Genomic DNA, 26,578 nt, shown 5'->3' on the forward strand with positions numbered 1-26,578 from the left:
CTGTTCTGTCTCCTGCAGAGTCAGACGCGTGCTGGGTGTCTGGGTGTCTGTGTGTGTGGAAAGCAGGGCAGCAACCCTGGCCTGAGTGGGCTTGATAAGGAAGAGTTACACCTTAATAGCATGATACTGGCAAGCAGATCGGAGAGGATGTCATTCATGGATGTAAGTTACTCACTTTTTTCCTCTCTGTAATTAAGATGAGAATGACTTGACTTGTTTCATTTATGAAGTGTAAATTTAAATTGGTTGATCAAAATCTTTTTAGTCCTTTGTTTTTTTAATAAACTATGTTTGATAATATTATTGGGCTTGGGTAGTTTTCAATGGATCTTGAAGCAAATTCATCAACAGGGTGAGATACTGAAAGGCAAAGAGTTCCCAGGCCCTGCCTGCGACCAAGCTAGCTAGGAGGCTAGCAGGAGGCTCCCTGCAGGCTCTTGCTTGCAAACACAGCATTCACGCAAAAGCTGTGTTTGTTGTCCCTTTGCCCAGATGTGAATGCACAGTGCCAGGACTCTGTAACATCTCTTGCACTTATCAGATGGAATGACAGGCTTCCTTTTCGCTATTCCTTGCTGCATAAGTAATGGGGCTACTATTTATTCATCTTGGGGATAAGACAGTAAGAAAGCATACTTGTTTCTCAGATTTTTCTCTCATACTTAGCTGGCTGGGGCTCTGCTTGTAAGAAGACAACTGAACAACCTGTTTGTAGTAAACAGCTGGTACAGCTCAGAATCTGTACCCTCCCAGTTATATTCCAAGAATGGAACTAGGTATTTTAGGCCTATTGTCCTTAAAAGATTTAAAAAAAAGTTTATCACAGAGTATTTGGCTTCTGATTACTGACTTCTCTCATTACTGTTGTACAATGGAGTTAATCAATATTCAAGCATTAGGAAGTGCTTTTGCTTCTTCTAACATGATGTCCAAATCTAATGAATTTTAGTTTGTTTTCCCCCTGGAGGATACTTGAGTTAAAAAATGATTAAGCTGTTGGCATTAGCATTTCAAGAAAAAACTAATCAGGATAAGTTACAATTTTTACTTCCAGTATTGGAAGTAATACTTCCAACTGGAAGTAGTACTGGAATACTTCCAGTATTCCAGTTGGTCATTTTATCTGGTCCTTACCATAAACTGAGGATTGGGCTTACTCTTGCATTTTACTCACACAAAGCTTTGTTTAAAGGCTGTTTGTTGACCGAATGCAATATAGCACTCAAATTGTTTACACGGCCTTCATACACTTCCTGTAGGAAGAAAAAACTTTAAAATACTTGTCAGATAAATTGTCTGTTCCTGATTAAGTTCTGGAAAAGTCCAGTTTGATTATGTTCTGTGGGCACACCAAAGATTCAGGATCCAGCCTTGAGTTCCCTACTTGCTCTTGTTCCTTGTCAGATTCAGTTCTTGTCAAACACTCAAAGTAAGTTTTGCTGCAGAAGCAGTTTGAATATAGGCACAAATGACACTTAAATAACCAACAGTTCTGATCTTGTATCAACTTTACATGCAAAATAAGGTATGGCAAGATCTGTCTGAGGAAACAAAGAGCAGTTTGTTCTGCCAATAGTGGAAGTAAGAGCATAAGCCCATTACGACAGAGCTCGGATTGTGGCCAAGCACTAATTCTTCCCTGTCACCCTCAGGACTGTTCCAATATCATTCAGCTGTAAATTCTCCAAACTAAGTACCTCATTGCTGGCCAGGGCTTCCAGGAGAACCAGCCTCTGCTACTCCTAGAAGTTTCCAATTACAGCTTTAGAAGCTTTTGCTTGTTTTCTTCAACCTGGAGTCTTTGTCCCCAATCATTCAGATACTATGGTGGAACAACCATAGGGCGTGTTTACTCTGAACTGCAGTAAGCATCAAAAATACAATAATCAAATACAGAACATGCTGTAGCAAAACACTGGTTGAACAGAAAAATGATACTTGTGAGCCTGTTAACTTGTTAGTTAGGTTTTCATCCAGAATCCCGAAGCGCGCTACTGTTAAACTTCTGGCTGTAACTTTAAGAGCGCTCTCCCATCATGCCCTGTTAGCCCTATAAATCTGGCTGTGTCAGCTGCAACTTTTTAATAGCCAGTCACACTGCCTAGCCACTTGGGTTGCTGTATCATTCATCAAGTAAGTGTATAACTTTGTTTTTCTCTAATTTGGAAGTTTCCTAAAGGTGTTCAATTAAAAGACAATCTAAAGTTAATGATAGTCGGCTCAATTTAACTTTGCTGTAACTGAATAGTTTGAGTGCTTTTTTTTCAGTCTTACAATAGGAAGGTGAGAAAAGACAAGCAGGAAAAAAAAAAAAAGGAAGTAAGAGCGTACATAAGTTGGCTCTATGATTAGCATAAGTTATGAATAAGTTGTAGTGTTCAGCGTTTTTTGTTCCCCCCCCAAGACATGAGCTTAGCAGAAGTATGCCTAGCAGTGAATGAGCCATTATTATGTGCTTACCTGTAAGTTAATATTGAAACAGTAATGAATCTTATTTGCTTATTCAACATGCACCAAACAAATAGATTTAAATGCATTTATTCTCTCTGATTTTTATGCACACTACAAATTGCAAATATAGTATAAAATAGATTCTCCCCTGTAAGAAAATCTGGTTGCCTGTTACGACAAAAAATATGGTATTAAAGATTTGCTTTAAAAATATCAGCTTTATAAAATGCTATGTAAAAAACTATCATCAGTGGTTGGTTTATGTATTAAGCCTAAGATCCATTAGAAATCTACAAGAAGCCAAAGGGGAAACATCCATTCTTGTGGCTTATCTCCAGGTACAATGAAAAGTAGTTGTTGTTATAGACACATGAATAAAAGTTGATTACTCTGATCTGTTGGGCTAGCATTAAATGATCTTTAATACCAAGTGTGGCAAGTACCTCTAATTCCCATTGTAGTCCAAACTATAAAAATTGCTCATAATCTGAATATAGCCTGTAGGGTGACCTTTTCGTTTGAGTAATGTTCAAAGAATAAATACAATTTATTACAGTCTGGAATACTATTTATATCTTTAAATAAAATGCTGAATTAAGAAGCTGCTGCAAGCAGTAATGCAGCATTTTCAAGGATTTGACTGTTTCCTGGAAGAATCATGAGAGAAGCAATGCTGGCTTTTGTGCATTCATTCTGAAAATGATTTTTTTTTTTTTAACACTTAAAGTCAAGTGTACATTTTTGTGCTGTTTTAAATATTGGAACATTTCAAAGAAGCATAAACTCCTAGCTATCCAAAATTTGGAAAGTCTTTCCCCATGCCACCGACAATCATAGCTGCAATAAGCTGGAAACCCTTAATTTGAACTGTAAAACTGAAGTCATCTGACATGCTTTAGAAAATCTGTAGATGCATAGAAGTAGCTCCATCCTTCCACTTGTTAACATGGTCTGAAATAACAGTTCTGCAGAGCGGACACGTTTTTTCTCTATTAAACCATAAAGAGATGCATTCTTCACAAAATGTGTGCTGTAATGAAAAGAATGAGAACTTAGAGCTTCTAAGTTCTTCCATTTATAAGAAGGTATATCATTTGTAGAGCCTGATTACTAAAAATAATCAGAAGACATATACTCTCATTAATATAACTTTATGTTGTTTTGTTTATGAGTTGTTAAAAAGATTCTTAAGTTTGCAAAAAGTAATGCTCAGAATATGTCTAAGTGGATGGGAAGTTTTAGGAGGGAGTACAGAAAAGTGAAAGAGCCATAGCTTTTTCTATGGAAGTGATCTATTCTATTTTACTTTTTAAATAAACTTTTCCATAAAGCTGCTGTTTTTCAGTTGAGACTGTACTAAGTTGAACAACAAGCCTTCTGAGTGCAGTAAATTTTAAAGAAATTCCAAGTTGTGTATTACCTGACAGATAAGCAGAATAGGCTTCTGAAATTCAGCCTGGCAGATTGAACAAATATCATCTGATTCAGAACACTGTCTCTTGCTAGCTGTCACTCCATAGTGCTGTAAAACAAGATTTTGCAGCAGATATTATTTTCTAGGAAAAAAAACAGAAAGAAATCAGGATAGAAAGCAGCCCTTATTCCCAACTCCTATGAAATGAAAAATATTAAATCCCCAATGTCACAGAATGTTGCTAAATGTTTCAACAGTTACCTTGATGCCTAAAGCTTACATGCTCCCACCTACCATAATATCTAGGTAGTATTTTCCCCTGATCACAGTGTAAGGAAAATGAGGAACAGTTTTATTTTAACAGTGACCTCTGAGCAAAACACTGTGTTAAGTTCCAGTTTGATCAAGAAAGCACTTAAAAATCATATTTTAAATTCTTATTTTATTGTTCTTCTAGTTCAATGATACTGTGCTCCAAAATCTTCAATACATTTTACTGCATCAATAGCAGATTCTAAATGACAGTATCTGTTATGGTAGAGAAAGATCATTATCTAGAAACTTGCAATTCTAACGAAATAGTTATTTGCACATCAGTTATTTTGCCATGCTATGTTTCTCACTTATATTTCACTTGCAGTACCAGCATAAAGCTTTGCCTCAAATCCAACCAGTATTTATCCCAGTTAACAAGTAGGAATTAGGACAGAAAGGATATGCTATTTCACATAAGTTCATCTGAAGAGACATGCAGAAAAGGTTTTTTTTGTTTGTTTGTTCAAGTGATCCCATAATCATGTAGTCAAGAAATCCAAACTGTGAAATGAGGGTACAAGTGAATAGGGATTACTTTAAAAATGCAGTTGTCTATTACTAGAACAATATAAAATAATATAGAAATATAATAGGAATGAGTTATTTCAGAAAGAAACACTTTAGTGTAAGGCAGGTTTACTCTTTTGTCATAAAAGAATCCAATACTTACTGGTCGTGTACAAAATATCCGTAAAACCTGTTTAAAGTTTCTCAATTGTCCAAAAAAGCTCAAAAGCTGAAATGGGAAAGAAAAATCTGAGTTATGCATAACATTTTTCTCTAAACTAAAGAGCTTCCAAGATTTTGTGCAAATTCTCACAGTAAAAGTCTCACTGTTAGTTCAGTGATGGTAGGAACGTAAGCAAAGCTATAGTTCACATTGACCCTGTTTTCAGTTACTTAATATGTAAATGAAGAATGTGGCCTGAACTTTCTCCCAACAGGTGGTTGCTCTTTAAAAGAAAAATACTGTTGAGGTGGTGAAATGAAGCACTTGAGGGCAAATATACTAGCATTATTATTGTATACACAATAGTCTTTAGACTTGTTAGTAAGACATCTTAGCATTAAAATATTTTTTATGTTTAAAGCAGAACTTGTATTGAGTTTGGTTACGCTTGGGACAGGTTAGCTCTTTAGCTCTGTAGATGGCCATTGTGAATGGCCAATTCCTTAGTTTAATTCCTTAGTCATACAGGAAGTCTAGCAGAGAGCAAATCTAGTCTTCCTACAGTGTTGATTCTTTTAACCAAGAATTTCGCCTTTATTTTTTGCAATCTCTCTTCCTCTTGATATCAGTCTCTGATGAGAGTCTGATCAATGTTTAATGTGAGGTGTCCTGTACTAACAGTGTTCTTCAATACACAACCCCAATCCATTCCCAGAACAGGTTCAGGGAAGAAAGAAAAAAAAAGAAAAAAAGGACAAGAAGATTCAGTGCCATTAGCCAGTTTTCTTTTCAGTTTTGGAAGGCTCTGTCAGTGAAACTGAAAAGAGGAGCATCAACCTGCAAGTGAGTTCAAGCACTGGGGAATGTTCAGAAATGCATTAGTTCATATGCCAATATCCATCCAGTGATAGCTGCTCCAAAATAGTTTAATAGAAGTTTACATACTTTTAGGATGAGGTAGAGTAGGCCCAGCAATATCCCAAGGGTCCATCCTAGTGCACTGTCGAGCTCCCCATAGCCAATAAGATAACGGAACCAAACTGGTATGGGGACAAACATACGGTAATACTGGCAGAGTTCTTCTAACAGCATGTACCAGTAGCCCTAAGCAAGACATGCAAAGGAATCTCTCAAGATTTAAAGCACAAAGGATTTTTTTAAATATATAGAAAAGAGGCTTTTTTTTATTCTTTTGAGTAGTTTTCTCTCATCATATCTTGACAAAACTAAATATGTTCAAATGAAAATCTCTCAGATTTACAGAACTACAGTGTCAAATCAAACTCCTAAAAAATTAGGCCAAAACCAAGTTTAGGTTGAAAGAACAAAGACCAGATGATAAGTCTTACCACAACAGCACAGATAACAATAGCACTATTAATTGCTGTACTGAGGAAAATCAAATTAATAGGCTAAAATAGGGTGGCTTTTGTAGGATGCCTACCTACTTACCAATGCTATCAGTTTTACTTTTGTAAGCACTGAAAAAGAAAATAAAACTACATGAAAAAGGAAAATAAGACAAATTTAGTCATGTGGATCAGCTTGCCATTGACAGATTTGTGTCCAGTATTCAGGATTAAAAACTGAGGATAAGAAAAGGCCCCTACTTTTATTAACAAACAAATTACAAACTCTTTTTCTCTAAACATTATTTCATGGCTGTGTTAAAAGCCTTATTATCGTGAGATAATGAACTTCTTTGTAGGGTGGGGTGATAATAAAATGGTGGGGGCAGGGGAGAAGAAAGAGCAAATAGCTGGACTGAAGAGGTAAACTGAATCCAGAAACTTGCATTACTGAATAAAACTATAAAACGTAAGTGTCCTGCACAGAGCACTTTGTGTGTGTGTGTGTGTGTGTGTGTGTGTGTATACGTACACATATAGTATGTACACACATACACTTTTAATTGTTAAAATCATTCATAGATATTTAGTTTAGCTTTTACATTGTTTAAGTTTGCCTTTAAAACTAGATTTACAACACTGGATAAAGTACTCTTGCAGCAGTGTACGCTGGATAATGCCATGATTTGCCGCTATTGACCAGATTCCCTCTTTAATTTAGCCACAGTTTAGGTCACAGTTGGTAAAATGGAATTTTCAGTAATTAGTTTTGGATGTTGTATTGCTAGTTGCAGGGAAAAAAAAAAGAAAAGAAAAGATCTTGGATATAACTCAGTATTTTGCTAAAGTGATTGTACCTGAGAAATGCTTTGTCCTGGTGCATTTTAAAATGCTAAAAACGTACCAAAACACCCTGTTTAAATGCTACCACATACTAACTGTGTTCATCTGTTGATTTTTTTTTTTTCCCCAAATCGGTATTAGTATTTGCTATCCTGGCCTAAAATTAGGCTGTTTTTTGCATGTCTTACCTCAGGGAACAGATAAAAATGAGCACCTCTTCAACCATCACAGGCTTCTATAAAACCATTAGACTTTACTGGTTTGAGGAATTAAGCTATGAATCAAATTTGCTCCTCTGACACAAACGTTACTTAAGTTTATTAACAAAATGAAAACTCAGAATTATTCTTCTAAGGGAGAAACCCAAATGTTTTCATGCACAGATCTTAAAATCATCCTATGCCAGGATGATAAAGTGATATTATAAAGCAAGCAAAAAATTTACAGTTCATCAGCTGCTCCATGCTAATAGTCTGCAAACACATTGTTACGCTGCAGCAAATAAAAGGTTTCTTCATCTCCCACACAGACAGAAATATACCCATGTACCCAATAACATAATACAAGCAATTGTTTCAGATCAGAATGTAAACCTTCCTTAGCACCAAGCAGGGAAGAACATGAACTCCACAGGGTTTTCTTGCCCACAGCAGTAGTGCTAGATTATATACAGACCTTTAATTAAGAAAACTTTCCTCTTTGTAGAATTTAATAATGTGCTAATTTTACTGAGAAAGGATCTTAAGGAAGCAAAAATATAGATTGTTTTCTTACCTTGGATTTAAAAGACATCATGAAAGAAGGCACCAAGAGAATAAAGCATTTGAAGCCCATGAAGAGGAATTTCAGAATAAAGTCCGTGATTCCCACAATCCAAAGTACCTCCCAGAAGTTCATGAAATCCACAGTAGGGTTTAAAAAGATTAAGCTATAAAAAGAAGTATCAAAAGTTACTAGAGCAGCCTCTTTAGAAGAAAGCATAACCAGAGACTATCACAGCAAGTTTAATTAAAAAAGGAAACCTGATCTACATAAGGAAGACTATTTTGCTAAGAAAATGGTCTCTCTATCATAAATTGATTCTTTATGATCTCTGACCTCTCTGTTTTTGAACCTGCTTTCCTGTGTCTTCATCACAACCCCCATCCTCTAGAGATAAGCTTTATTTCCCATTTAGAAATACTGCCCTTGACTTATTTACAACCAAAATTGTTGCTACAGAACAGTAAGAAAAAAAATTAAAAAAGACATAAACCCTGTAGAGTCCCAGAATGCTGCATATTCAGTATTCTGAAGACAAGGTGTTAGGGTCAAAGCTAGGAATCAAACCCAACCACATCACACATGGCAAAATAGTGCCAGTGAGTTGAGCATGGGGTCTGATCTTGTAAATTCCAACATAGTGTTTTTACGGACAGGACAGTTTGGCAGAGGAGAAATGGAGATTAAAATGAATGAAAAAGCAACACCACAATTTCCTCTTTTTTTTTTTTTTTGTTAAATAGCTGCAACCCTGATTAAATGTTCCCAGTTAATATTTAACTGAGTAATTTATGATATTGATGTTCTTCTACTTGCCTGTAATACAGTGACTGAGAATGAAAGGTATAATACAAGAGGAGAGATGATCCAGATAGGTATACTAGTAACCAAGCACACCGCAACTTGGAGCACCGTTCCTGGAAGATAATCATTAAGACATATTACAGTTTTTATCTCAGTATCAATGCCTTTAATATATCCCTAAGCACCAAGTCTGCTGCACCTGAACAGAGTTACTACTACAAATGAGTAGAGTTACTACTACTTGCTTACTAATTTTAGGCTAAATAAAATAGAAGAACTCAATGGAAAGTAAAGCTGAAATTTTAATCTTTTCAACAAGACAATTTCTATGTGTATCAAGGTTTTTCCTAAAAGACACAACCAAAACCCACCCCACTCTGAAAAACAACAGATCTTCCTTTTGGAGTAAATAAAGACTCCTGAAAGTTAAAACTGCTGACTGCTATTTGATTCTAGAAATGCAGCTAAGAAGATCTTCCATAAACTGAAAAAAACTCATATCAGTTGAAGTGATTTCAGTATTCAGAGAAAAAAAAGCCTTTGCGTTTTGCAAACTTTGCTCATCTGAGAAGCTCTACACTGGTGCACAGAAGCATTAAGATTTAATATGGAAACTGTATGGAAACTGTATGTCTATCTTGAAACCTATGACATGCATTGTTTTATTTACCAAATAATATTTCCATTCACACGTCTGTCAAAAATTGATACATGGTTGGATACATACTTGGTTAACTTAAAGAACTTTGTTGCAAAGAGTGATACTTACTCTTAGAAAAACCTGATTTACTATGCTTTTGTTTGCGTACATAAAAGTTGTTAGCAGCCCAATTCCAAGAGAAATGCCTATTAGGAAAAAAGGGTCAGTTATGTACATGAAAATAAGAAGTTATACTGAACTGGTTTTTAAAAAAAAAAAAAAAGCAGCCACTTCTAATATGTCTTTGCAGTAACTGTAACAAAATGTTAATAGCTCAGACTATCAAGCCAGAATAATTAAGCACATTGTATATATGCCAGCAAAGAAACCAGAAGAAATGCATTTTTGCTGATAAACAAAGCAAGCAAAAATAAAGCTAAAAATAAATGAAATTTTACTTCAGGCATCATTATTAGCATATTTGTATGTTTGGGGGAGGGTCTGTTCCCCCAGACCGTATTCTGTTATACTCTACCAGTTATGTGCTGCGTGATCAATTTGACACACAGAATCAAGATATACGGCAGACTTTTGTGCAGCCACTGGAGGAGGTATCTGAGCTCTGAGAGGGAGCTGCCACTGTGTTCCTCTGAGTCTGAAGTGGAATCGTTGAGCCCCCCTGCTTCGCTGTGGGCATGTCCGTGTGAGTGACTTCGGGAGCCTGGCCTCGAATGCCGGGAACTTGCATTTTCTCTAGCTTCTCCCACAGCAGAGTTTAACTGTATGCGAACATCTCCACTATGATGGCATGAGCTTTCTCCTGGCAGTCTCGCTGCATGGACATTCTGAGAAGATGAAGAATCATCACCATTCCCTTGGATATTGTGAAGATGACTGCAATTTGGTTGCATGGCGGGATTATTTTTCTGCTCCAGATTCTTACTACTTTGTCTCCTAGAGTGGGAGATAAAAAGTCACAGTATAACTAATTCAGGAAAAAGATTGTAAAAATAAAGTAGACTGTATTGTGATTGCCAGCAGGAAGCAAAGTTTAGGTTCTCCTCCTGATAGATACTGGCCCTCTTAGTTCTGAAGGCTGGCGGGCTTGGTTGTGCCCTGTCTTCACAGGACAACTTTCTGTGTGCTTCATTAAATGACTTCATTTCATTCACATGCAGATTTTCTAACTTGCAGTGAACGTGGCTGCCTTAGTAAAATTGGAGGTTGCTTCAACTCAAATCAGAACAGCAAAAGCTCTCGAATAGGAGATCAACACTAGCTTGTACAGAGGAGATCTTAGATGCACTGCATAATTTCATAAATATAGTCAATAACAGCAGCAGGCTAAATAAGGAGCAAACAATGATGGGAAGGAAGCAAAGAATATTTTTACATGCATCTGTAAAATGACAAGTATTTGTTCAGACAAGTCTAATCAAAAGCCAGTGCATATTCAAAACTGAGGGCCATTATGAGATTATCAAGAGATTATCCTGTCTGGGTAAGTAAGCAGAACCAGGTTAGTCCATTTTGTAAGATGCACTCAGAAGAGCCTTGACATATGGTCTAGGACAGAAAAGAAATGCAGACAATGAAGAGCAGTCTAACAGTGATACCACCGGAGTCAGGTTTTATTTCTTTCTTCTAACATCTTTCCATTGTCTTCCCAGGCAATTTTCCACTTCTCTGTATGTCTCCCCAGCGGTCAAATAGCATTAATCTACTTCTCTGCACTTGTGTGGTATCATAGTAATGATTTTGGAGAATGCACTGAGGCTGGATTCGCTAAGTATTAGCGTGGTATTTGTCACTGTCACATAATATTATTGAAACATTGGGATTTTTGTTATAAACCTATTTCAATAACCTATTTCAACTCCTCCAGGTTCCTCTTTGAAATGAAGTTTTCCAATCTCAGTGTACATGCACAGAGAGATTCACCAGGGATACAAAAAGTTAAAGCAAAATCTTTTTGCATATCTGGAATTTGAAAAAGTAATTTTGCACTGCAAGAAATTCTTAATACATTTGCACAAATGTAAAAATCTTTAAAGCAGAGATTATACTGGAAGAGTGAATTACATGAATTTAAAGATTATATGAAAAAGGAGAGCTTATTACTACCATTCAGAACTGCTACTGCTGCTATATTTTTGATGGCCAAAGATTACATCATACTTCAATCTAGCCAAAATTCATGTTCTGTAATCTTAGGCTATGAATAAAGCCAACAAGCTGGAGACGGTGTTAACTCGTGTGAACGGTATCACACAGTGTGTCTGCAGGATCAGGCCACTAATGCTGTTTAAAAAAAAAAAAAAAAGTTAGATTTCATGAGCAGGCTTCACTTGAGGCTTACGGCCTACTTCTGCAAAAACGGAAAGTGCTTTTTAAAAGCGAGCGATGTTGTTCCAGCCAAGTAGTTGAGATGTCGCGTGGCAATTTGCCTAAAAACGCTCCAAAAACTAACTTATTACTCAGTTGAGTCCCCAAACGTAGGAAATCTAAAGGCAACGCGAGGCAGCACAACTCTTTCCCCCCCACCCCCCCCTCAATTTGGCGAAACCGGCTCCGGGCGTCCGACGCCTTCCGCCCCGGCCCCGTTTAAGCCGCCACCTCCTTCGCCCGCCGGGGCCCGCACGGGCCGCGCCGGCCTCGCCGCCCGCGGATGGGGGGCTGCGCCCGCTGCGGGGGCCCGGGGAGGGGAGGGGGCGGCCCCTGCCACGCTCCGCTCCCGCCGCGGGCGGCCGCCGCGCAGGTACCTCACGGGGCGGCCGGCGCCTGCCGCCCGGCGCCGCCACCCAGGCCGCCTCCATCGCCGAGGCCGAAGGGGCGGGCGCGGCGGCGACGGGGGGGGGGAGGAAGAGGAGGAGCCGTGAGGGGAGGGGGAGGAAGGCCCGGCGCTGCGCGTTGCCTGGCAACGGGCGGCCGCGGCCCGCGCTGCGCGAGGCCTTCGCGCCGCCAGGGAAGGGCCGGTGAGGCGGCGCGGGGCGCTGCGGGCCGCGGCCGGGGGGGGGGGGGGCGCTGGTTCCTGGTGCTTTTTATTTAAAGCGTCGATTAAGGTGCGGCTGGGGAGGCAGTCGTGAAAGGGAAAGGAAGGAGGAGGATAAAAACGTATATATCCGTTTACCGCAGCGTGTTGCGCCTCGGCTGGGATCCCTGCTTACCGCGGGGAGGTCCTGCTGCCTTGAAATTGGCTTTGCCCCCTGGGAAACCTGGAAAGAAAATGCTGCCCTAGTTACGGCTGCTGTTTAGGGGAAACTAGAAATTAAATACATTCGGGATTTTCTCCTTCGAAATGCGCTCCTGGATAGAGCGGTTCGCGTGTAGAAATGACATCTGTTTCCCTTGGCTCAGTTTTTCTTTTAAGGATTTAGGTGTCCATCTCACGTTGAAACCGGTGCCTAATGTCTGAATAGTTTGGAAAATCAGTCCCGTACTGTTTTGAATTAAAACGGAAACGTTTTTGTGCCATGGGGCCCGTAGCCCTGGGAGGGAGGAAGAGCAGACGTGCAGGGAGCGGCACGTTTTCCTGTGCTGCAGGTAAATTTGTCAGATCTCGCGAGCTGGAAAACTAAGTATTTGGAAAAATTAAGTGGCCTGGTATTTAGCAACTCATACCGTCAAACCTTCTGCTTTATACTCGAAGACAGAAGAAGCCGAAAGCACCAGGCACATCTCTGCTTGTGTTGGAGGTAGGGCGGAGGAAGGCGTCTCTGGCAATTTTATCTATTTTTGTGATGGTTTTCTTACCTTCAAAGGAGTCTCCATCCAGATTTTCTTGAGTGGAGGCTTGTGGCTTCGTACGAGGGAAGGAGGAATTATCCTCTGCGTTTCATTTGGGGTGAGGCTGGTTTACTGGAAGAAAACCAAGGCAAAACCTGGGCTAGCTGCTACCCATATGCTTAAATACTGAACCGACAAAAAACACACACAAACCTCCTGTCTTCTATAGGCCCTCTGAACTAAGAAGACTTGCTGATTTGTATATCGCTTCTGCTAATACAGCAGAATATAGCACATTAGCACTGTGCCTAATTATCACAACACTAGTCCGTAGCAGCACCACTGCAGAAATCAGATACTCTGCTGGAAGCACTCGAAAAAACGTGTGGCTATATCGCCATCTTTCTAAAGATGCATTGCTGCTATGTTTGACTTATCCCCTGCTATACTGGTTGTTCTCTTACTCTTTCCTCACTAAGTCATTCTCATAGTATTTGGATTCTGAAGGACGATGTGAAACATTCTAATTTGATTCTCAAATGAGGAAGAGCAATTTACATTTTTTATTTTAAAAATAATATCCTATGGTTGGGAATTATGCAAGCCTTCTGCACGTTACTTGGAAATGTATAAATATAAAAGCCTGGTTCAGCTACTGCTTCTTTTGTAAAATAAATGCATTAAAGTGCAAATGTAGTTTAAAATCAGAATTGTTCTCAGACTGTTTCTCATTGTTATATGCCTTGGAAATACGAAATTAATTCATGGCAACATATTAATTAATAATGTTTGCTCATGCAGGCCACTTGCTGATTTGTCTCCAATTTGCAGCTCGTTAGAAGGTATGTAACTGTTCAATGATGTTATTTAACAGGTATGTTCTCGTGGTGCTATTAATGCCCTCTAGACTGAATAATTTCTGACACAAGAAAGATTTCAGAGTCTACTGACATAGAAGTCTGTTGTGTGGAAGTCTAGACAGAAGTCTGTTCCCATGGGTGTTGCACATACTGGGTCATGTAATACCTAATAATAAAGTTCCCAATCTCTATTTTGGACTCACCTCCTAGGAGGCCTATAAATTTCACACAGATAGCCAAATCACTGTCCAGACATGTTTTCAGGTGGAAAAAGAGGACAGTAGCCCCAGACTTTCCTCATCCTCCTAAGTATAGGCAATACCTCCTAACTTGATGCTATCAGTGTATATCTGCTTTTGCTGTGGTTTAAATAAAAGTATGAAACAATATTGGAAAAAATGCTGATCCTCTGCCAGTAATGCCTTGGCAGCACAATACTTATATTTTTCAACAGTTTTTCAGTACTAGAGCTTACTTACAGGTAATTCTATGTATAGAAATATGAAAAGAAAATATTTTGTATCCTAGTCCTAATTCCTGAAGGAGCTCTGCAGAGGATTGACTGCTTAGAACAGATTACAGGATTAAAATCTTAATTTTTTCCTATTAATTGTAATATCACAATTTTTCATCACAAGGTATGGAAGGAACTACAGTTCTTTAAAATTAGAAATACAACATGCATCTTTGGTGAAATCTGAAATAATAGATCTCAGATATATGGAAAGGAATTGTAGTTAATATGATTAAAATCTGTTTCCATGCAAGAGTCTGCAAAGTAGCAGAATGCCCTGAATGCTTCAAGATTGTATTGTTTTCATTCCTCCTAGAACATACCTGAGTATGGAAGGCTTTTGCAAAATTAAGGGGTGTTTAAAATGTTTGAAGGATTTGAAAATCCTGCCAAGAGGCTCAAATGATCTTTAAAATCTGGATGCTGCCTTTTTAATGTTCAGTGTTTGTAAAAACTAGCTCCTGCAATTACACAACCTTTATTTCAGTTTGAATTTTGAGCACAGGAAAACAGTTCCAGTGCTCCCATATTGAAGGCAGTCTAGCATAATGACCAGTCTTGAAAATCTGATTTTTTTGGGGTTTTAGTGTTGAAAGCTTAGGTTAAATTATGTCCCACTGACATCAGAAGTGGAACTAGAATGATTGAAGAGGAGTCTGAATTTCACTGTTGAAGTTTGATTATGTAGCCTATGTCAAGCAGACTCATGAAGAAGTTGAGCCAGGTATTTTTATAATGCAGTTGTCATCTTGTTCCCTGAGATTTACAGCAGTCTTGTTAGTCCTCTGTATACAGCAATGTGCTGCTTTCTATTAAATCATTTTAAGCTGGGAGTAGTTCTAGTGAAATGGTGTAAGATCATTCTTTAAAACTGGCGAATCAGCTCCCCACGTCTTTGGTTCTCTATATAGGTAGAACCTCGAACGAAAGATTAGACAGCGGAGCCACAAAGGGCAGTTGTAATTTTTGCTCATTGCACAGGAGGGTGCTCAGCCTCCGTCTCTATCTGTAAGAAAGAGCAATTCCCGTGGTCATTAGAATGAAGTTCAAAAGCTGTCATCTGAACCGGTCTTTTCTTGTAGTGACATTGAAGAATCTGTCAAAATATAATTCCTCTAAAAATATTCAGCTGGTAGAGAGAATTTTAGAAGGTGTGTGTTAATTGCTGTTGTAAGAGCTGCTTACAACGGTATTTTGGTCAGAAAACATACTGTAATGATCATCCACTGTGTAAGACATTAGTATTCGCTAGTGGGTGTGTTTAAAGGTATCAGAATTTCCAGTAGAAGAATCTTTGACGTTTCTCAAAATTATTATTATTATTTTTTTTTTGCAATCTGCCTAATGTGTCAATCTGAATGCATGAACTCGTGTGAATAGTCCTATTGAGTAATGATTTCTCATGTAAGTAGAAACTTACTTGGAGTCAATTTATAGGAAGAGATAGGTAGGTTTGTTTATTGTAAGCAGGTATTGTGGATCAAATATAAATTAATCTCCTTAGTGCTTATTTTCACTGCTAAATATTAACATTTTAAGTTCAGGAAACAAATGAATGTTCTTTTTAGTAAAACTCACAATCAAAATAGAACTGTTTAAAAATTATATTGGCCTATTAATTTAGGTTGTTGTTTTTATAGTAGGAAAATTGTTTGTTTGTTTTTTGGCTTCTGTGACACGTTGTTAATTGGATTGAACACTGTTTTACTGAAGGTGGTTCTATTAGTACCTCAGGTTGAAGTATTACTTACTGTAAGTAATTTTTTAACTAGTTTGTGTACATTCTGATAGGGTGGCAGTTTTTAACTAACAAAAGAAAAAAGTTTACTTTGGTTTTTTTTAATTATTAAGATTGCTTGCCATCAAAAGTTTTGTTTGACTGAGCTTAAGCTAAGCAAATGAGATAAAGAACATTCTGACATTAGTTACCACTATGCACATAAGAAAATTTTTGGTTTATGAGTGGTTGAAAAATATAATATAGGTAACTTTCGGTCTACCTTTTTAGAGATCAATTAAACAAAGGTCTTGAATGTTGTTATCTGGTTCTGATTTTAATGTGTAAATTAATACACTCTGTCTGTTTGAAGACAATTTGTCAAAAAGCCTATCTTTACAAGGTAAAATATTCTGGCCTTCTGAATGCATCTCTATTTTAGTTACTAAGGAAAAACATTTTTTAAAAATACTACCATTGTAGAATGGTTTCCAGATACTTCCATTCAGAACTCTCAGAATAAATATAAACACAGAAGTATAGTAGGCAAAATCTTGTCTGTCATGTTGAACGGGATTTGTCCCATTAACATCAGTACATAAATATTTGCTTCACTTCAGTCAATATTTACCTCACTGGTCAATAACATTGTTTTGCACTTCACAAAGTTAATGTTTCCTTTTTGCTTTTAGTTTGGTGATCATATACAAAATTCCATGTTTCTAAGAATATGGAGAGTTTTTTACTCCATTTCTAACAAAAAAGATTTTGTGTTAACAGAAGTATGTTAGTGTATTGGGAAGTCTTATCGGCATGTAGAACCATGTTCATTATGTAACAAGATTACCAAAATCATGAGTACAACATTTTAAAAGCATAAAACTTTTGAAAAAAACAGGCAAACCAAGTAAATATATTACTGAATTTAAAAAAGATTGCATAAACTTGTAGAATAGGAATTGCCCATTGGTTTTTTTTTTGTGTGTGCTTGTTTTTACATTTTTTACAATCAAGTTCTATGGCAAAGGAAAATAATCCACTATGTATTAACTGATGATTCAGTAGTTTGTTTTTTAAAGTTCCTTGCAAAGGGTAAATTCATTAGACTAAAGGAGAACCTCAGATACAATATGAAGATTTTGGCTCCCAGAAATTTTACTGGGAGTTAAATTTGGATAAATCTTTCACGTGTCCTAAGGAAATGCTTGTCATCTATATCAAGTGCCTAATTTCTTGCACATCCCTACTTCCCATAAAAGTTTTTTGGGACTCTGGCCTGTTTGTGCATGGTTCAGGTGCTCACCCAGAGCCCTTGCTCACATTTTAGAGGTGTGATAGAAATGAGCATTGGGTCCTTTCAGAAGCTCACAAACAGAGTTTTACTGTGTTTCACACAGTAAATTTCACAAATACTCTCCAATATTTTGGAAAAAAATCCAGTCTGTTTTTCTGTACTACCTTTTGCTGATGTTCACTAAATGAAATATTTCTTCTGTGCTCTCTTCATTTCCCTTCACCCCTCCCCACAGAAGAAAATGTGTCTAGAATCTCTTATTAGAGACTGCAAAAATTCTCCCTGTTTAAATACTGGTATTCGATTCATGTTTAAATTAATGCATGATAGTATTTATTCTTACAAATATACTGTACAAGTCAATATGTTATTGTTAAAATCAACTAATAGCCTAAACAAAATTGATTTGTTTCAATTTGAAAATTGAAACTCAAAGCTATTTATTGCAAGTGTATTACAAATCAATAGAGATGACTGCTGTAATACAAAATGTGACACTGAAAGATTTTTCAGTCCCTGGGAAGCCAACGTATTCTGCTATGTTTGATTTCTAATAATGGGAGTGCCAGACATTAATAACTGTAAAAAGTAGCATTAGGAGGAACTTCCCAACTCTTTTATGTGTTGATGGAAAAGTTTACATTAGGTTAGAATAAAAGCGGGCATAGCCTGCTGCGTAGGGTTTTCATAGGCCAGACCTGCTTGCAATGAAGTCAGTCTGGCATTAACGTGGTTGGGGATGCTGCCTGAAAAAAGAATGTGGAGTGAAGGTGCTTAACTTGAACTTGAAACTGAAAAAACTTGAAACTGAACTTGAACTGAAAAAAATAAATAAAAGGTTGATAGGCCTTTAATTAAAGTAAACAATAAGTTCAGAAAAGCAACAAACATAAGAAGTCAAGAGACTGGGCACAGGCTTTGAAATAAAAGTCTTGTGGTGGGGGGAAGATTTTACTTTTTAATGCAGCTTTAGTGTATTCATGAGCATAGTATGCAACAAACTTATCTCTAATACAAATCTCTAACCATGTCTTACTTCTTTGTTTTATGAAACAATCACCATTGACTCTCTGCCTCCGCCAGAGTTTGTAGATGTGGCAGAAACAATGTCCACGGTGTTTTTCAAAGAGGTTTATGAGTCTAGAGGCAAAGGTATGCAACTTTTTCTTCATTTTATCAAAATCATAGATAAAATAGCGTATGCAAAGAATGAGTAAAACATTTTCAGATATGTTAGCAGCAGTCTCCTCAAGAACTTTACCATGCTTTCAGCAGTGCAATCTACTTCTGTTGTCATTTTTAGGACTAAGTCCTGTGAATATTTACATACATGAATCACTTTACATAAGTGAGTAGTGTCATCAGAATCAAGGGGCTTCCTTGTCTGTGAAGTTGTTTGCACAAGTTTGTAGGATCAAAGCCCTCCTTTCCTTAAAGTTGTATAAAAATACTTGCTTTTCTTTAGGAAAATCCTTATGCTTATTCTCAGCATATAATTTATGGGATTCTGGTTGTTCATGACAGAAATTATTAGGATATGTGTTACATAGAAACTTGTGTCTATAATTTTATCATGCTTGTCCTTGTTGATATTAGTGATAGACTTTCCATCGACCTTAACAGCAACAAGCACATATTTTCAGATGATCTTGCGGCTAGTAGTATAGTATGTTATAGTAACACTGTAACTTGTGGAAAGTAAAAAGTATCTGAATTATGCAAAACACAAATTTACTTGTTGCTGAAACTGTGGATATCCTGTGCCCCTAGTTACTACAAAATCTGATAAAGACTTCAACAGCTTGGAGAAGAGGCAGCACATTTCTGAATTGGATACTTCAGATGAAACTGATATAGTTTAAGCAGTTCATCCTACTTCCTTATGCTTAACTGTGCAGAAGTTGTGGTTGTAAAAATTAGGATGCAGGTGTTAGTTCAGAAGACAAAGTTTTCTGGAATAAAATTAGAGTGCTCCTTCTGCTAACTCAAAAATCGTTTTTGTTTTGGAAAGCAAGCACAAACATAGCCATTTTTCAATTAAGGCAGAGTAAGTACAGAAGTTACCCTTCCAGTTTGGGAGGAAACGCATAGATGACCTTTAGATGCTGGTAGCTGACTCCTCCAGATTTCCAAATGTGACACTTGACTTTTCATGCAAGAATTTCTCCCCCGTGCATTTCATGTTTACATTGTAGTTGGCTATGTGCTTATTTTTCGGTGGTTTAGTTACGTTATAATTGACTATATGATGGTACAGGGTGTTTAACTTTCAACCTGCTTTGTCTGAAGCCTATGAATAGGAGATTATGCCATCTACTTTGGCTCTGGTCAAATGAGAAAACGCTGGTTTTTTAGCAAGTCACGTTTGTTATCTTGCGGTGAAGTACATTCTTCTCGCAATGGCAAACTTAAAACCAGTTTTGAGTAAGTAGAGAAAATACAGTATTTTTGCACTTAAGAAACAGGGTTAGTGTCTTTTTGCAAAGATCTCCAAATCAGTCCTTTAGAGTGATGATTTTATGATTTATACAACTGGAGACTAGGGTGAATTATTTGATTCATTTTATCATATGATCTGAGTCTTCCGTTGAACTAAAGTCTCTGAACTAAATCACAGCACTCCTGTACCCCTCAAATTGTCAAATAAAACAACATCTGTTTATGATAATGATTATCTTAATTTAAGAAAAATTCTTCTGTTCTAGCTTGTTCAGTACTTTTCTTTATTAATAGTCCCCTGTAAGACAATAGAACTACTTACAAAGTAAAACACTATTTGTTGGAGGAATATCGGAATCCATCTTAACCTCTTATGTAACTTTTTCCAGAAGAATTAGAAAAATTAAGCGTGTAAGTTTGCATGATTCTAAATGTGATGTTTTTCCCCTGTTTTCAATAGAAAATTACTGTCTTGTCCATCATTTTCAGCCAGGTCTCTGACTGCTCATAGATTAAAAGTATAAACAAGAAGTTTGCTGAAAGCCATTCAGGCTCCAGCAAGTTAACAGACTCATTTTTATTAACGTGGCAAGTGAAGCACCAAGGTCTAAGTGAAAATTGCAGGACTTGATTGCCTGAAGTTAGACAAGAAATTCACGGATAAGTACCTAAATAAAAAGCCTTTTCTGAGTGATGCTGAAAGCCCTCTTAGCTTGAGCCTGAGCATGTCTGGTGAAAATCAGGCAGTGGAGGATAAGGAGCAGTGCCAAATTCTCCTTGGTTCTGCTGCCGCAACCCCAAAGGGAAAGCAGTGTCCCACAGCCAGCAGAGCCCAGAAGGAGGAAATGGGATAAACATTCTTCATAAAGCAGAGAAAATAGGTGCAGGCAATATTTTAAATTGAAATATAATGAAATTATTATTTATAGCCTGGTTTCTACCTTACATCCAGAATCTGTCATTTAGGTGATTGGGCCAGCAGGTGGCAAATATAATTGAATTCAAGAAAATAAATAAGGAAGTAGACTGGGGATTGTTGACTAAAAAGGAGTCATCTAGTTTACTAATTAGGAGGATTTATAGGATGCTGTACTTAAAAATAGATGATTATTGATAGCTCCTCTTAATCATGCAGGTTATCTTGTAGTTTTAGTTTCCTCTAACCAGCGCTGCTGCTGCAGTCAGACGTGTGATTACAATACGCGTTTGTAAACCACCCTGGTGATCACCCACGTGGCGTGGGTGCCAGTGTCTCGGAAACCGGGAGGGCAGGGGTTGTAGCCTCTGCTGCTGCAGCTGCACTGCTATTGGCTTTAAAATCATAGCTACATACATTCTGTTACTCTTCTTACTACAGTGTAGACATATGTTTAGAAAAGAAAGAATTGTATCTGGTGCTGTGTTAGCAATAACCAGAATACAAAGCAAAAGACTCACAGCACTAGACACTTTGATTTTTCACCTGGAAACTTTATGTAAGACTGCACAGAAACTGTGTTAATGATCTAGAGAGGATATAGCAAAAGGTACGGTATATTATATCTATCCTTGACTTAGGTAAAATAGAATGTGTAAAAATCATAGGACAATAGAAAATTAAGACAGAGATTGCTACTTAGACATACAAGAATTTCAAAAGCAATCTGAAGATGTGTTAAGTGGATATCTAAGTAGATGTTAAACTAAAACAGTTGTCAGTGGAAAGTGCTGAAGTGGAAGTTAAATCTCTTCCCAACCTCACTTTTTTTTTTTTTTTTTTTTTTTTTTTTTAAGGAAGTAATGGTGATAGCCCTGTGAAGACAACCCTGGCATTTAGGTCAATATTGTCTCTCATTATAGCTGGTTTTAATGTTCAAAGCTATGTCAATTATTGGTGAGCTCATCATGGCAGCCGTGCCTGCATTACACATTCCTGTATGCTCTTATCTAATTCATTTCCTTGTACTGCATTTTGGAATATTTTGAATATGAAGTATATCAGTAAAGCAGAGTTGTTTTCTTCTAAATTGAGAGCTCAGGCAGAACTATTCCTCACAGAAACTAACAAACATCCATATCCAGAGCGAAATACCATGGAGAAGATCGCAGCTGAGATTACAAATATTATTTTGAGAGACTTAGATTTCCTTCTGAAAGGAAAGAGCATTAAAGGATATGTTGAAAATGTAGAAGGGGAGTAATAACAACAGAAAAAGATAAATTTGGCTAGCCAGCCTTTTCTGCTATTTCATGTCTACCATTCATTTTGGAGCTATAACAGTTACATCAGGTTGAGGCTGATTTAGTTTTTTTATGCCCAGTAGAATGGAGTTGATTCACAAGGATTTGGTCCATTCTCTACTGTCACCTAATATTTCTGTTACTATGTCTGCATTATTTCAACCAACTGGATACATTTTTTTTAACAAGTCAAGAAAAAATAAACAAAAGCTTTAAAATAAGGTAAATCCCTTTATATTCACTTTCAGACATTCAGCAGTTTTACAGAATTTCTTTATTGCAAGTACCTCCCAATGATTTATAGCAAATAAAATACAATGCTAAAGCAAAATATGTAGTTAATTAAAATTTAGCTTGGAAGGAAATTCACAGGAGATCTTTTGGTATGTTAAACAGTTGTGATTCAAGCCTTTCTTATGCCCAACAACAAATAAATCCACAGAGTATGAAAGCCACGCACTTCAGTGGTGAGGCAAATGCTTATCAGGCGCTATGGAATCAGGTGTTTTTTTTTCTTACAGAAAACTTGCACTCTGAATTTGACAAAGCTGCTCTGAGCTGGCACTTGTAATACCCCAGGAGACAGGATTTTATATGATTTGACTGGAACCAATAGGTCTAGAGATGCCCCAGTCTATTTGCCGTTCCTCAGTCACCTCGGAAGCTCGCCACTTTACTACTGGAACTTCACTCAGGGTGCAGATTTTGTCCCCAAAAGGTAACTTGTAAAAATAATATATTGCAAAATGATTGAGACTTTGTGTATTGTGCATGTGAGTGATACAACTTCAGAATTTAGTGCTTGTGCTACCTGGTGTTTGTGTGCTTGGACTGAATGCAGACAAAGGATATTAAGTAAATGTGTTAGTTTGAATCTTTAAAGGAGCTACGCCCGTGCGTTTGCCTGAGTTACGTCAGCAGTGGAGAGGAAGAATTCCAAACATGTCACCCTGGTTTCACAGATCTGCAGAGATCCCCAAAGTGATCCGATCCCTCTGCGTTATGTAGTAAATACCACTCTGCATTTGTTATGTACAAATGCCTGCCTGTTTGCACTCCCTCTGTCTACATATGTAATCCGTAGATCTTTACGTCTAGATTTGTGCATACACTTGTTGGACTTAAGTCACAAAACACTAAGAATAACTGTGTGGGCGGGGGGGTAATGAGTGTTTATGTATGCATACAAGATATAGAGGAGTTCACAGTTATTTTTCATTTTGAAATAATGCAAATAGTGAATAATGCTTGAGCTAATAAACACTCATTTTAGGGTTTATTTTATTTTTTTTTCTTTTCAGTTCATCATGCTATTACCTGGCACTTGAAAACTGATTGAAAAATAAGAATGTAATGATAAATAAGGAAAGACGATCCATCTTATTTTCATTGTGGCCAGTTTCTTACTGAATTGATGAAGTAGATCTGTCTTTATTTGCATTCAGATATAAATATTCCTTATTCCCCAAATTAATTCAGTTTAATAAGTAAGGGTTGCAATTGTTATGAAAAGTGAGTGCTATTTTCCAGTACTCTGTAGGTGTTAATCAATATAGATTTTGATCTCAACGCCAATTACTATGCTAATTATCAGTATATATCTTCTTTAATTTTCTTAGGTGCCTGCCTTTAATGATATTGGTGGGCTTACCAACCCTGCCTCTGTAAGAGTGACTGCCAGTTATCTTTTTTTCTTTTCAGTGTGTGTGTTCTTAGTAGAGCTTTCTTGGGCTACATCTATGTAGACAAGTAACCATGGTGTCTGTCCTAGACTACTCTCCAAGTAAGCCATTTCAGCACGTGCACAGGCTCAGGTCCAGCACACGTACAGCAGCAGGGTGGAGGGAACGGGCCATGGCTCCAGTTTTGCAAATAAGAATGCACCTCTGGCTGGGCTCAGTTACCACATATGAATTGAAACACAGAACCTAACTGAGTGTCTTTGCCCCACTGAGCGTGGGTGATGGTAGCTGATGTGTTGGTGGGGTCTGTTTTGTTTTGCTTTGTTTGTTTCTTCTCGTGCAGTCCAGCTAGGAGGAGACCTCAAGTTTGAGACACAGTATCCCACTGTAACGGGACAAAAGACCTTATCCTGTACCAAAATGAAATGTAGCTACAAACTCAGCATTTTAGAAGGAAAGCTATGGAAGGGATTCTGTTCTAGTCTGCATTCATAACTGTGTAAACATATTGTTAGACTTCAGCAACTAAAATCTCAGATGAGTCTATGTTTCCTGAGCTTGGTCCAGGTGTTGCAGTTCCTTCCCGTATTTGAACTGTGCAGCATACCGTCTCAGGCAATAGAGATGAAACTAGATTTTACATTTAATGATGCTTTCACGTTGAGAGCCCAAGTAGTAATTGAATGTTGAAAAGTGTGGCTTTATATAACTTATCTTCCATCGCATAAGAACTCCATGGTAGAGGTAATGATAGTATTCAGTTCCCTAGATAGTATTCATCTGCCTTAATTATGAAGCTTTCCTTTCTCTTCTTTCATTTTCCCTTTCTATTCATTTAACTTTTTTTTTTCTTTTAATTTCTGGAACAAATGAAGGCAGGGTGCAATAAATGATGGACTTTTTAATTAGAAAACCATGATTTAGTTCCAGTGCACAGATTTTTATTGAGATGTATATGAAACATTGGCCAAATACTGCATAGTGCAGTACAGCACTACAGCAGTTGGTGTGAACCCACTGCTAGAAGTCATGTTATAATGCCCGTCATCTGCGTCACAGTCTCCTTTTATTTTAAATGTTCCCTTGGATCACAAAGTCATAGTTCAGCCTCTGCTCCTTTATCTCTTTGTCACCTTTCCTTGGTGCATGTAACTCTAAGTACTTGATCTGACAAACAGCATTCCAAGTGGAGATGAATGATGTCGCTTTCCCTCACGTTTCCTTAAGCATACAAATTTTATGTTTAGAGCAGAGAACCATCTATGTTTGAATTTGCAGCAGTATCTTGGATCTGCTTAAATAGCGGGAAATGTTTCTGTATTTCTAATTTCCACTATGGTTGACACAAATTGACAGTTGCAGTTATAATTACCCTAGATTCCCTAGTTGTAGCGCAGCTGCAGAACTTACCTTCTGTCTCACCTTCCCCCAGAAAAAATGTTCCATCTGAACATTATTAATTCACTAAATGTTCAGGGAGAATACATAGCTCATTTATAGCTATTCTCCAAAACAGCCTAAGTAGCTATGTGTTCACCCATCCCTATAGGATCCAATTGAAGCGAGAAAAAGCAGGAGAGAGGGAAAAGGGAAAGGGAGGCTTTGCATGCTCAAATCTGCACTGCAAAAAAAATGATGAAGAAAGCAATCCTTGTGTCTGGGTTTCAAGACCAGGTCACCATGATAGCCAACTGCTGATGAGCAACTATAGTGGATGCTGCTCGTAGTTCTCTACTTTGACAGTATTTAAGTTTTGTAGTTCAGTTCTGTGCCTGGATCCACTGGCATCATCCTCGTTGGGGAGAGCATTTCCTCTTCAAAGATTTTCTGTGGAATCTTCTTCCACAGCACACAAAAGTTAGACTGTACCTTTAAACTGGGTCCTACAAATTAAAGCCTTGTGAGTAGAATAACTCATTCTCTTCATTGTTGCTGCACGTTGTGTACCCATGGAGGGTCCTTCTGGACTTAATTCTAAAGGAATAATTATACTATTTAAATATTAAACGTCAAAGTTCTTCTTTTATTGTTAAATCAATATTAAAGTAGGACGAAACTGATCTACAGTTTATGGCATTGCATTCCAGAATTGCTGGCGTTGCAGCTGATGTCCTGTTTCAGCAATATTGGCACTGCCAGGAGGCTCAGAAATGTAGATTTTAATCAAAAACTTTATTTTGATATACACTTTAGTTAAATGATAAATTAATCTTTCATTATGAACTTTCAAGCTGTTAAAAGGGCAAACAGTTGCAGCTTCCTTTGAAACAATTCAAAAGCCTGGTTTTCATCAGTATATGATTTCAGTAAAATGGAATTGAAAGTTGTGTGTCTTTTTCTCACAGATTGTTATTTAATCACTATATATTAGCTTTCATTGCCCTTTTGATATATTTAAGCTCATAAACTTCTCATTGAATAGATTGAATCTACCATTATGTTGTTACTTTTTATGAATAGAATAAATCAGTATCGGATGCATTGGTTTGCACTGAATTGTTTATTTTAAGGGATATTTAAACTTCACTGAAGCAGGGGGGAGATCTTCAGGAATGGAAGGTCTGATGCTCAGTGTTTTAGTTTAAAACCCATTATTTGGTAACACTTTCAAATACAACCCCCCTCAACCAGCACATGCTAATATATATGTTATCAAGAGATACGAAGCTAATAAGTTTTCCTGAAGTTCTTTGAAATGTTATATATTTTGCAGTATTCCTAATACATAATATTTTAATACTCGTAAGTTGTTTCATTGCACTAGAAAGCTTTCATTTCACTTTAGGGAAATATTCCAGAATAAGGACCATATTTTTTTCACTAAGAGAAAAAATCAAGTCAAGTGTCCAAAACCTTTGTCTAATATCTCCTTTTATCT

General features: G+C 37.4%; 2 protein-coding genes and 1 long non-coding RNA gene across 10 annotated transcripts in view; 2 read left to right on the forward strand and 1 right to left on the reverse strand.

Annotated features, from left to right (window-relative positions):
- Positions 1–11,371, forward strand: part of RPS6KB1 (ribosomal protein S6 kinase B1) — a 29,505-nt gene extending 18,134 nt beyond the window's left edge. For 2 of the 5 annotated variants that reach the window (XM_067309635.1, XM_067309636.1), the window contains exon 15: positions 19–300. In XM_067309635.1, coding sequence (XP_067165736.1) covers positions 19–85 — 67 coding nt within the window. In that variant the 3' untranslated portion in view covers positions 86–300. Of the gene's footprint in view, positions 1–18; positions 301–11,133 lie in introns of those variants that run through there. The other 3 variants (XR_010886199.1, XR_010886198.1, XM_067309634.1) reach the window with 3 other exon arrangements.
- On the reverse strand, positions 2,523–12,088 carry RNFT1 (ring finger protein, transmembrane 1). The gene is made up of 9 exons (XM_067309638.1): positions 12,011–12,088; positions 9,784–10,202; positions 9,378–9,454; positions 8,621–8,721; positions 7,817–7,970; positions 5,796–5,954; positions 4,851–4,916; positions 3,872–3,973; positions 2,523–3,481 (listed from the first exon to the last, which is right to left on the reverse strand). Exons 2-9 carry the CDS (start codon positions 10,157–10,159, stop codon positions 3,347–3,349), a joined length of 1,170 nt encoding a protein of 389 aa, XP_067165739.1. The 5' UTR covers positions 10,160–10,202; positions 12,011–12,088; the 3' UTR covers positions 2,523–3,346.
- A 62-nt stretch (positions 12,089–12,150) lies between these two features.
- LOC106500341 (uncharacterized) overlaps positions 12,151–26,578 on the forward strand; it is a 28,772-nt gene continuing 14,344 nt past the window's right edge. For 2 of the 4 annotated variants that reach the window (XR_010886183.1, XR_010886185.1), the window contains exons 1-5: positions 12,152–12,223; positions 12,606–12,943; positions 13,776–13,816; positions 18,443–18,511; positions 22,540–22,736. This is a non-coding gene — a long non-coding RNA (uncharacterized lncRNA). Of the gene's footprint in view, positions 12,224–12,605; positions 12,944–13,775; positions 13,817–18,442; positions 18,512–22,539; positions 22,737–26,578 lie in introns of all 4 variants that reach the window. The other 2 variants (XR_010886184.1, XR_010886186.1) reach the window with 2 other exon arrangements.

This window comes from Apteryx mantelli, chromosome 22 (genome assembly GCF_036417845.1).
Source record: "Apteryx mantelli isolate bAptMan1 chromosome 22, bAptMan1.hap1, whole genome shotgun sequence".
NCBI lineage: Eukaryota > Metazoa > Chordata > Aves > Apterygiformes > Apterygidae > Apteryx > Apteryx mantelli.